The following is a 12,488-nucleotide window of genomic DNA, read 5'->3' on the forward strand; positions in this document are numbered from 1 at the left end:
TCTCAGCTTTGGTTCAGTCAATATTTACCTTAATTCAATAAATCTTATATTGTCACTTTAATACCCACTTAATGCTGCGATAACTCTAGGAAATATTTAGGAAGTTGTTCATTGTTTCCTTACATTTAATGTTACACATGACTTCCCTCTTTATGTGATTTCAAATTCCTATTTGTTTTTTTACCACCAATTTTTATTTCTAATTTCCTCCTCAGTGCCATGCATTTCCTAGTTTCCTTAGTGTCTTTTCCTAGCTCCTCCTCCCTCTTACCTCACCCTTGAAAAGAAGGAGCACATTTTTGCTCAATAATGGTATAAACCGATATAACATATTGTAATCGTTTCAGACCACAGTTTTCTTGGCTTTGAATGGCAGAAGCGTTGGTGTGCTATCAGCAAGACGGTCTTCTACTACTATGGAAGCAACAAAGGTATTTGTAACAAATATGAAAGCAATGATGTTTTAGTGCACAAAAGAATATGAAAAATCTTTTGGAGTTGGAAACTCCAAATCAAAGAAATCAAAGGTAATTTTAAGAAATGGAATGAAACTTTTAAAAGAAAGTTTATTTCTTTTAAACAATTCTTGGACAGTGCTGTGATTTTTTAAAATGTGTAAATATTTGTCAGAGCATGTCAGTGTTTTCTAAAGCAGGGAAACTGAGGAAAAAAAAATCAAGTTTCTTTTAAAGCAACTTTGCTAATAACAGCTGGCTGTTCTGTTTGATAGTATGCTGGGACTCAACTGTTTTACAAGCTAGAAAATGTTCTTTCTCTCCAAATAGGATGTTAATTTGAAAACATCCTCTAGTAATTGTACCTTCTGAGTTCCTTAGAGATGGTTCTATCCAGGAAAATATTAATCTAAAAGCTGCATAGTGCAGTTCTTTCTTTCTTTTTAAATAGTTTATGTTCTGGAAAAGCTAGGAATTAACTAATGTATTTAACTAAAGCTAGCCATGGAAACTAAAGCAAACATCTGAAGATGACTTAACTTTAAATGGCCAGTTTGGAAAGAATCTGGCATAAATTTTGTAATATTACTTTGAATTTTTAAAATTTAAAGTAAAATAAAACATATTTAAATTGTATGCTATGTGCATTTGATGTTTAAGGGTAAACTAAATGATATGTAAGTATATCTGAGTAAATTTTAAAAGTACAATAATGTCTTCACCTCTCCAACCTCTCCCCACCTCCAGAAAAAATTCCAGGGCATACTTTCTATTGAAGTTGTTTTTTTTTTTTTTTTTTTTTTTTTTTTCTTATTGTTGGTGTTTTATTTTTGAGATTACTGCAAGTAGTTATTATGTGAGGTTTTTTTAATTAAAAGACTGGTATAATTTGCTCCAGTTTGTTTCATTCCTTGGTACACTGACTCATTTAAACTCATTCTATCTTTAAAAGCACAAGAAGTAAAGAGTGTAATTGGAAGTCCAGTTTTCACATTGCTAGTTCCCCATCAGGTCCTGTTTTCAGAATTTTGCTAGCATATCTCGTAAATGTTACCTTTTCTTCTATACTCTTTCCTTGGGATTTACAAGTTGATGAAGCCTCTCAAGCATGAACAATCTTTATTCAAAAATTTTGAGGAGCTGTGGCATAATACAGATTTGGATTACAACAGTAATGATACTGATTGATTTCTTTCTTTGGAAAATGATCATGCGCTGTTTATTTTTATATATATATATACACACATACACATTGCCTAGTACTTTAAAAATAGCAATTTTTTTCCAGAATGTATGGCTGGTTCATAAAGATTATTCTTGATTATAAAATCTTTGTATTTTTGTCTGCTATTTTTTTAGAAAAGGTAAGGTTTGATTTTTTTTTTACATTCTTTTCCTTGTGCCTGTGCTGATGATTATTTAAGCTTCCTAGCATACGGTCTTTGTATTAAGGCAGGCATGGTGCCCACCTGGTCTTTGTCCTTTTTTTTTTTTTTTTTCTTTCCCATCTTTTACAACAACCTGATTGTCAAGTCTGTGTTGCAATTTTTAATACCTGCACTGAAAGTTAAGATACATGGAAATACATTCCCTAGCACTCAAAAGGTTGGTGTCATGTTAGGAATTGACTGTGATATTTTGTAGGATCTCTTTCGTTTATGAATCTGTACTTTTTGGGGGGGGTAATTAATTTACAGCTTTTGTAGGCTGCAGATTGTTTGAGGAAGGTCCTCCTAACCATAGCCTAATGATGTGGGAGGGGCACATGGTCCATTGGAAGTGTATTGAATCGTAGAATCATTTAGGTTGGAAAAGACCTCTGAGATCATCAAGTCCAGACATTAACGCAGCACTGACAAGCCCACCACTAAACCCTGTCCTAAGTGCTACATTTACATGTGTAGTAAATACCTCCAGGGATGGTGACTCTAGCACTTCCCTGCACGAAGCCTGTTCCAATGCTTGACAACGCTTTCAGTGAAAAAAAAATTCTTACTCTCCAACCTAAGCCTTCCCTGGAGCAACTTGAGGCTATTTCTTCTTGTTCTATCACTTGTTACTTGGAAAAAGAGACTGACCCCCGCCTCCTTATGACCTCCTTTCACATAGTTGTGGAGAGCGTGGCACAAACAGTAATTCATGGAGGAAGCGAACAGATCAGATGCGTGAATTTCTGCCCTGTCTCCATTGGGTTGGTGCTTGTAGTGCAGATAAACTAGTTAAGCATGGTATAGTGACTTAATCTTGTAATGTGGGATGACTAAGTCACTCCTGAAGTTGCCTTTGAATAAAAAAAGATTTTTTCTAGACTGCTCAGAGGTACTGCAGGCCTGTGATGCCATCATAGGTAAAAGTGCCTGTTTCAGTGCAGAGGCAACTCATCGACATTGTGCCGATGATGGACCCCAGCCATGGGAGCCTAGTATGCTGTTAAAAGTGAGCTGTCATCCTAATGCTTGTGAACATACACGCTACAGTTTATCACGCTGTTCAGCTGCAGATTGTCAGCATGGATGAGGTGTGTGATGAGGCGGTCCTGAGCAGGTCTGGCATTTACTCACTCCAGCTGTTTTCACTCCCACTGTTGTGGCTGGCAGTGGTACCTGCTCTAGTACACTGTTGTGCTGGGGGCTGCCTTCTTTTACTATGACACTTGATGCTGTACCAGATAACTTGGACCATGTAGAAATTCAGAGTGTGTTGTTACCAACTATAGAACAGCACTGAAGTGTGGGTTTGGTGGCTTTGTGCAAATTGTGGACCTGGTTTCAAAGTGAGGAGTATTCCACACGTACTCAGTCTGGCTGCCTGCGTCACTTTAAATGGGTGATGCGCTGCTAGTGCCTCTGTGTTGGGGGATGTAATGCTGAGAGGCAGCAGGGATTTCTGCATCTGTCTTGGCTTGGTTTGAATTGTGTCTGTTTTTAAAAACAGGCCATAGGTGAATAATCTGTGAAAGCTATTTTGTGTCTGCTATGATGTGTTTTTTGTCGACCAAAGTTTGATTTTCACATTTAATTATCAGTGGAAATGTAACTGAGTGGTAAACATGAGGCTACAGGATGCCTTTTTATTATTTGTATAGTTTTGTTCTTTCCAAAACAGTTTTAGTTCTTCTAACTTTCTCCTTTTTGCATTGGGAAAGCAAGAAGTGTGGCAGTGTATCAAGCTCACAAACATGTAAGGAAGAGTTTCAAAATCATTTACTCTAAGATGAATGATGAAAAATGTGAGGCCTAGCCCAGAAGTATATAGTGCAAGATAAAGCCTGTGAAATGCAGTAAATGGCTGTGTGTTTGTGTGTGTTCACCTAAACGACTCCAAGCATCTCTTCAACAGTTGTGATGCCTTCAAGCCTGTGTATGTCTTGTTTCCATTTTCCTTTCTGTTTTCTCCTACATGGTGTAGCATTGGGTAGTGAAACAATGTAATTTATGCCAGCAGTGTAGACTGGTCTAAGTGAATTACCTACATTTTTTCTTTCAATCATTGATAAATGGAGTAGATGGAGAAACAAAACTTAAATGTTTGAGCTAATCATGTCAGAAATAGGTATTGCAGGAAGCACGTGTGTATTTATGCCCCTGCTGTGATATCAGTTGCCAGCATGTGGCCCACAACATTGCAGAGGAGTGTATTCAAAAGTCAGAGCTGGGTGGGATTTTGAGAAGCTTGCCTGGTGCTCCTTTTCATAGTCCATAAATCTTTTATCGTCCTCTCTTTTCTCTCCTTCCATGCAGTTGCACCCTGAATTGAGTATCCTGGTTCCCTCTCATTTTTCTGTATGATCTCTGGCTGTTCCTGTGTCCTCAGACACTGAGATGGTATGGATAACCTTTCAGACCTCAAAGTGCATGTGAATAAGGAGAGTTAATTTGTTGCTTTATAAATGATTGAATTAATGGCTTCATTACTTCTTTCTCACTAGGCCACAATGTTATATGCCCTTCTGTCTCAGCAAACTGGAGAGATCAGCTAAATGTTTAGCAAGACAGTAATTGATAACATTATGGTAATTTTTCCTCTGCTAATGGGCACTAAAAATTTATTTTCATTTTTATAACTTGAAAATGGTATCTGCCTGCCCGCCAGTAATATGATGTTAAAGAGGGGTATAATTCAGAGTCTTTTAGAAAAGTCCAAGTTTATTTTTTTTTCTAATTTCCTTAGTTTTAACATAGACACAAAAGTTTTGGATTTCTCTGAATAATAAGATAGTGATGACCAGGCCAGTGGTGAACTACTTATATTTGGGCGGAAAAGGGAATTGTGCATGCTCAACGGGACTTTGTTGTAGCAGGGTGATGGCAGTCAAAGTCATCTGTCTAAAGTGTACTGGATCTTCTGCTGTGAGACTGTTATATTCAGACCTCGAGAGTCACACTTGCCGTTAATAATGCACTATGTAAAAATAACTACTGGGTACAAGCAAACAGAATATAAACAATTCAGTGCCCTAAATCACTGCCTCCATTTCTTAAATATTTTGCAATTTCAGTTTCTCAGAGAACTAGGTTAAAGGAAAGAAGAAGAAAAGAAGTTGATTACATTTCAGATCTGCTGTCTAAAAGGGAAGAACTTCTGTGCATGCATTTGGAAAAAACTGTTCCAAAAGCTGGAAAAGGAATTACGATTTTGGAGATACTTACACTGAACTATTTTTAGATAGCAGACATCCTGCACATGGAAAAGTATGTGAAACTACATTTAGCATAAAGCCATGTAAACTGTAAAATCTTACAGTCTCCTAATTTCAAGATGAAGAGAGTTAAATTATAGATTCTAATAGTATCTATAAATACTTTATCACTCTCTGAAATCTTTCTGTTTGCCTTTGTTCCTAATGTCTTTCTCTGTAAGTTCTTTCCTTTCTACTATCCGAGTCCTCTGTTCTTCAGAATGCACTAATTCTTTTTACATGTGCTAATAATATGAGCACATCGCCTTAGGCCTCAAATTTACAACCCAGTAATTTCAAGATCTCATTGAAGCTTTACCCTTCTTTGTTTTAAATGTTCCCATGGACTTAGTTACACAAGGTTACTTCAAAATGCTTTTTCTCTGCTTCCCTTGAGACTCTCTTTACTCAATATAGTATTGGCCCTGTTTCTGTTAACAACATTTAACTGTTTTTAGGATGAATGAAGTTTGTATGTAAGGGAAATGTTTAAAGGCTTTCAAATTTTATTCAGATCTGAACTTTCTCTATGTTAAGTATAGCCCCCCCCTCCCCCCCCTTCCCATTTTTTTTCTCTTATATTTCTGTATAATAACTTTGGTGGGGGGTTTTTTGGGGGTTTTTTGTGTGTGGGGTTTGTTTGTTTGTTTGTTTGTTTTTTTTTAACTACTCAGTGCTGACTCTCCCCTCTGCTATGCTACTTTTTATGATTTTTAAATTCTGGTCGCAAAAAAATCTACATAGACCCAGATTACCCAGATTTATTTTTCTGTTCGGTGCCTGACATGGGAAGAAGGGGAGAGAGGAGGATGAGCAGATGAGAGCAAAGGACAGCTTATGCTGAAATGAGATTTGGCTTCATTGTGGAACAACTTATGCTTGATGATGTTCACAATCCTTTTAATTTTTACAAGACTGATATTACACTTTTTGCATTTCTGGTTTATATTTTTCTGGGACAACTTAAGGGTTTCCTGTTGTTGAATTGAAAATCTCTGTCTTGAGAAAATAACAGACAGCAAAAATGTTACTTGTTCCTCAGAGAAGTCTGTTTCATCTGCATATATCTCCCTAGTTCTTCCTAAATAGGCTGTTGTATTCCTGCCTAAGCAAAACTCTGGCTCTGATTTGGGGGTTCAAAATGAAAGTTAAATATCTGTAGTGTAAATCTGCTTCTTGAAGCCACTGTTGACTCCCACTATTAAAACGAACAGTATCTCCTTTTATGTCTCCAAGTAAAATCTTTAAGTCTTCAAAGCTTTTAAATATCAGAAACTGTTTAATTCTCTCTAAAGCACAGTCTCCAGAAATTATTTCTGATATAAACAATTTAACTCGTGATGTGAAAATTCACAGGAATTGCTGTGGCCCTAACTTCACAGGGCATCTTGAAACCAGAAGCCCAGGTCTGTCCAAACCCATTTAGGTGCAAGCCTGTGGCAAGCAGTGAAGTCGAGGTGATTGTTGAGTCTGATGATCCCAGGAAGGCTCTGCCTTCAAGCCTGCACCTGACTACTCTGCCTGGCCAAGCGACTACTGTGGGTCACGGTTTGCTCCGTGGTGATCAGGCAGTGGGGTTGGTCTCCAGTCCTAAGGGAAAAGGTGTATTCTGCAAGAGCAAATGGCCTTTGTAGACCTCCACTGTTCGTCACCATCAGAGCAGGCAGCTGAGCTATAGCTGACCTGTGTTCTGCCGTTCTGTATTTGAGGAGCCATTCCTCAGGACATACTGGGTCTTATCTCTGGCTTGCTGCCACAGGGGAGTGTCTTTCAGCTTTAGCAGGTTCTGAGTCAGGGCTGTGAAATACCTCATTGTCTTATAATTTCCTCATTTGTACCACACTGGACTTCATTCAGAGTTTACTGCTAAGACAATTGGAAGTAAAAGTAGCAATGCTAAGTCTTGTCTATTGCTATAATGGTCATTGAAAGACTATAATAGCCAAGGATAGATACATATATATTTGGTGGTGCATATACAGGTAATTTTCATTAGCACTGAAATAGTGTGTTCAGAGAGATAAGACAAAACCCGTATAAACAGAAAAACAATCAAATAGGACATGGATGCCATGCACTATCCCCTTCCAAAGTACAGCATCTTGTGGTTTAACTGCAATGGTCTTTGAAAGAACAGTGCAAAGATCATTCGAGATTAGCTCTGTAAAAGTATATTACCATAAAAGGGATCATCCATGTCACAGAGAAGCAGTCTCAGAAATAATCCAAGAGAGTAAATTTGAATACTTGCCTCATTTTTATCTTGACAAAATGTTTTTACCTTTTGAACCTGGTGTTTGTTTATTCTGCCTGCATGCTCCTATCTTCTAGGGTTTTGATAAACCTCCAGCATGGGAGAGTGAGAAATTAATGTGTTTCACTTCATCTTCTCCCTGAGGTCACAAGTGAGGGAACAATAACAGTCCTAGGCAGCAATGAATTTCATTAAAAGGAACCTAGTTAACCTATTGCAAGTTATTATTTCCAATACCTACTTTGGTGTGATTTAATGAATTTTGCATGTGTGTGCTGTTTGAAATAGGGGTGGAGAATTGAGCAAATATAAAATATTAGTGCTATATTTTTAGTACTTATTTAAGACAGAATAAAACTTATTGTGGGGGAAGGGACTAGAAGTGAAAATAGAAGAGTGCCCTAGATTTTCTCATATATTTGTGTTATTGGGTATTTGCTTGCCCTGGGTGAGAGTTCATAAAAAGGTGGAAGGACAGAGAATGTGTGTCAATGTGCATATAAGATTACTAGAAAGAGAATTTGACTGGTGACTTCCCTCATGTCCGTTTATATTCACATTGCTGTGTTAGCCAATTTTTACCTTCTCAGGAGTGGATACAGATTTTCTTTCCTATTAAATTTCCAGAAATATGACAAAAATTTTGTTGAAAATGATAGTTTTCCTATTTTATCTAATGTAGAAATTTTCTCCTTTTGTTGACAAGTGTAAGCAATGGATGCTCAGTTTGCACCTAAGTTCTATTCAGCAATTCTTAAAATAGTTTTGCTGCCGTTCCTGGTGCATATCGTTAATTAATGTTTTTCTCATCTATGTAAAAAAACCCCACACTAAATGGCATTTTTTGATATGCAACTGCACTTTATTCTTTGTTTGCCTGTGGAAAATGTGAACTGTGATGCCAGTCTTAACTTGAATGCAGCACTGTGATCTGCAGAAATTGCAAAACTTAATTGCTTTTACAATTTTTTTGTTTTTAGTATTTGCCAAAATATGCCAGAACACATAAAATCTGATGTAGAATTTGGTTCGAAGGGCTCTGAAGGAGTGCACAGGTGCCATTTGCACAACATGCAGTGTACTTAAAGCCAGATCTGTTGTAAGTGATACTTTTATAAACCAGAACCTTTGAAAAATAGAATTGTCTTTAAAAGAACCACATGGCTGTACCTAATAAACTGTGGTAGGGCTCAGTACTTTTATTAGCTAATTAAACATTTGCTGTTGTGAGAGAAATGCTTTTGGAGTGAACACAGATGCACACACCTGAATTTATAACAAAATTCATTCTGTATTTTTGCCATGTTGAAAGGAGGCACATCTGGCAGTGGGTGGGAGAATGTGAAAAGCAGCATTTCCAATTTCTTAAAAAGAAGCTTGAAGTTTATTTTTTGAGTGAAGTGGTTAGTTTAGGAGGGAGCTCAGCAAGTTCTGAGCTAGACAGGTTTTTCCATTGGTTTACTGAACCTGAAAGAGACACTGATTTATAGGAAACGTGTCTTGCAAGTTCCAGTTCTTGGCTTTCCCTAGATACAAGTGTCATAACATGCACTTCTTACTAAATAAGACCACCATCTGCAAACATCCCCCTGTGGAATTCCTTAGGCATCCTACAGAAGAATGTACTTCTGGGTACATTGTCCCTTAAACTAAACCTTTATCTCCAGAAGCATCACTTAATCATTTTGCTAAAAACCTCCCTGTTCTTTGTAAAATTCATGAAATAGAAAACAAAATCTGAATAAACGATAACCTGCTGAGCCACTTACATTCACTGTTGTAAATGAAGCTCTAACTTTGTTTTTTATCTCCAACAGACAAACAACAGAAAGGTGAATTTGCCTTAGAGGGCTACACCATCAGAATGAATAATAGCCTTCGGAAGGATGCAAAGAAAGATTGTTGTTTTGAAATCTCTGCTCCAGATAAGCGCATTTATCAGGTTGGACTTTTGTATGTCGACTTGAAATTTAATTGACAAAGCTGCTACAATTCTAGTTACTGAATTAACATTTCAGTGAACAACTGTCACTGATATCTTAATGAAAAAAGGAAACCCTTGCTTGCTTATATTGTATATTCATATACTAGGAAAAAAAAATCTGGTTAAACGTATGTATGTACATGTTCAAATAATATCTTTTTGGTCAAGAGCAAGGAAATCTATCATCTTTATCTCTCGGTCATTTCAATATTAGCATTTTAATATCTATTGTATTGTGTGTCTGTGTGATTTCTTGGATGAATTAAATAGTAAAAAAAAGTTAAATTATGTATCAGTGTTAAATACATACTGTATTGGTCATGGCTTTTCAAGGAAAACCTACAAAAAGGCACATATCAGCTTTGCAATTCAGAGATCTATCAGCCAGACATCAATATGGAATGTAAGTTTAATAAGTTTTAAATATCTGAGATTGTGGTTGAAAGCCAGTTAATTAAGCTGTCAGGTAGAGTGTTGGAGTCTGACAAGAACATTTTTAAGAAAACTGTACCCAGCAGTCTAAAGAAATTCATGGGTGTCTTCTAATTGTCAAGGGCAAATTTTGTTCATCAGTTCTGGCTTTGACATTGATGAAGAGAAGCAGCTTTTTTCTGCACAGCTGCCAGCTGCTGATCAGAGTTTCAAATCCATCATCCTCTCCTTCAATTACGTAAATTTGTCAAAATTAGCTGTACATTATAAGAAGCATCCTTGCAAGAAAAGTACCAGAAGACATGAAAAGAATTGCTAATGGTTTCTTGAGGAAGTAACGGGAATGTTACATTCCCTCTTTTTTTTTATTGCTAATGAAATTGTAGTTGTGTTTTTGTCATTACTGCTAGTAGTTATTAATAAACATTTAATAGTTTACAGCTGCCACTCCCAAGGAAGCAGAGGAATGGGTACAGCAAGTCAAATTTGTAATTCAAGGTAAGCCAGCCAGTACAGCAGTTGCCTTTATTGCCAGTATTGCTTTGTGACAGTAGTTCTGTCCATTTACCTATCTGTCATGTTATTGCATGTAGGATTCCCACGTGTCCAAGTTTTGAGTAGCAAGTCCTTATTTTCAATTGTGTACAGCTTTTATATGACTCTTCTCTTGTTTTCAAGATTTTTGCTTTTCTCCCAGGATACTATTTAGCTTGAAAGCTCTCCCTTATGCAATCTCCTTCATATAAACTCTTTCTTATCCCTTGAACAGTATTAAAAAAAAAAAAAGCAAAATGTACTGAAGGAGCAGGTCATGGGAGAATTGTTTCCATTTTGCATAAATTTCTGCTTAGACATTCTTTTCTACTAAACGTTAACTTTTTAAACCGCTGTTACACAGATACAGGATCTAATACTATTCCTGAGGAGGAAGAGGAATATGATGATGTTGGACAAGTGAACAATGAACCATCAGATGATAGCATTTACGAAGAAGTTAAAGGTATTGTTGAATTCTTTCTGACTGTGTGACTTAGGATCATTTTGTCTTCTCTACTTCTAGTTTGATAACTCTGAGTGGCTTAAAGGAAGTGAGTAAAGTAGCACAATGAATAAGATACTTTTAGATTTCAGATTCTGTCATGACATTGAAAAAAAGAATGTCTTCAGTTCTGAGCAAGAACAGTTTTCTTTAGCAGGGGCATCAAAATAGCCCAGAATGTGTAAAAGCGAACTCGGGGGACTTTCAGTTCGTTAACATTTTCTGGTATGCAATTTTTTTAAATTAAAAAATTGAAAAGCCTTGCTTTTTCCAGCAACATGCCCATTATTTATTTATTTATTTTGGCATTTTTATTAAGCAAAAGTTCTCTATCAGTCCAAATGTTACCAGCTTCTGCCTAATACATGGCATTATAATCCTGCAATGTGTTTGTCTGAAAAGACTCTGGAAATGAACTGCAAGGAATGCAACATGAGTATTGACAATGTTTTGTTTCATGTTTTCCAGCATGGCTGTGATTATCCAGAAACTTTTTACTGTGGTCTTTCCAATGTGGTTGAATGATTATGGCTCTAACTGTCCAACTGTATCTGTCAGATGGCAAAACAAAAGTAAAAGAGCTTGGCAAAAGTTCTTGATTATAGACATTCAAGTACTAGGAGAAAGGTGTCTGTTCTTTATTAAATTTTAAGAAGCTATGAAAAAAAATCAAATTTTCAGTTATCATGAGTTAACAAATGATACTTTGAAGTGATATGACAATTAATAATCACTTTGTATGAAATAGAATTCTATACCCCTTGCTCTTTGGAGCAGTTCAATTATCAGCAATAATCTGAGAGGAAAAATCAGTTGTGTCATGTGATGCTAACTAACTTTCTGTTTCTATTAGTTAGAATTTCCTGACCACTGGAGACAAGAACATTTTACACTTTGTCTTGATTTTCAATTTAAGGTCATTTCAGTGAATAAAGGGCAAAAAACAAGTGTTTCCTGAAAATGAAATCATAAAATTATATATCTTTAGGAGCTGGTTTTTTTTGGTTGTTCCATGTCTTTGAATTGTACCTATATTACTTCAACACAGAATGCATGTTCTGCTGAAATGACATGCAGTGTGTCATGCATGCTGAAAAACTCTCTGCAGTGAATATAAAAACTACATTACTGGGTATACACTTATAGCTACAAGATACAGCCAAACCTTATTTGTGGATGCTGAGGTTCTTACAGAAAGCGGTCTTGTATGCTTGCTTATGCTTTTGTTAAAGAAGCTCTACATATATCCTAGGATAGATTACTCTTTTTTTGAGATTCACTTACCTTACCTGTTCATTTGAATGTCAGATAGTAAGTAGATCTGGAGCAGTAATACATAAAATATTGGGAGATGGGCATTGGTTAATATAGACTTTGAGTTCTTTGCTTTGTGCTCTGTCTTCAGTGAATTGTTGCCTTGGTGTGATTCTGTAGGAATTTAGAGTATTTTCACTTACATCCCATTTTTATGACAGTTTTCTGGGAGCTGCTCTCTCCTAATGTGGGCAATAAACCTGAAATGTAACAACATCACAAAGAAGGGGTAGTTCAAGAAATTTCATTTCAGTTTTTAGTTAAATTAATTTATTTCCCCATGATCTTGGAGTGTGCTTCGTTTTCATGTTATTAAGTGGAGATTATCTTCC

At 36.4% G+C, this 12,488-nt stretch overlaps 1 protein-coding gene across 2 annotated transcripts in view; it reads left to right on the forward strand.

Annotated features, from left to right (window-relative positions):
* Nucleotides 1–12,488, forward strand: part of SKAP2 (src kinase associated phosphoprotein 2) — a 121,717-nt gene that overhangs the window by 71,597 nt on the left and 37,632 nt on the right. For both annotated transcript variants that reach the window (XM_066195407.1, XM_066195413.1), the window contains 4 exons: nucleotides 348–431; nucleotides 9,205–9,329; nucleotides 10,238–10,301; nucleotides 10,702–10,803. In XM_066195407.1, coding sequence (XP_066051504.1) covers nucleotides 348–431; nucleotides 9,205–9,329; nucleotides 10,238–10,301; nucleotides 10,702–10,803 — 375 coding nt within the window. The remainder of the gene's footprint in view (nucleotides 1–347; nucleotides 432–9,204; nucleotides 9,330–10,237; nucleotides 10,302–10,701; nucleotides 10,804–12,488) is intronic.

This window comes from Chamaea fasciata, unplaced genomic scaffold (assembly GCF_029207755.1).
Source record: "Chamaea fasciata isolate MVZ Bird 193981 ecotype frontalis unplaced genomic scaffold, bChaFas1.0.hap1 SCAF_1, whole genome shotgun sequence".
In the NCBI taxonomy this organism is placed as follows: Eukaryota; Metazoa; Chordata; class Aves; order Passeriformes; family Sylviidae; genus Chamaea; species Chamaea fasciata.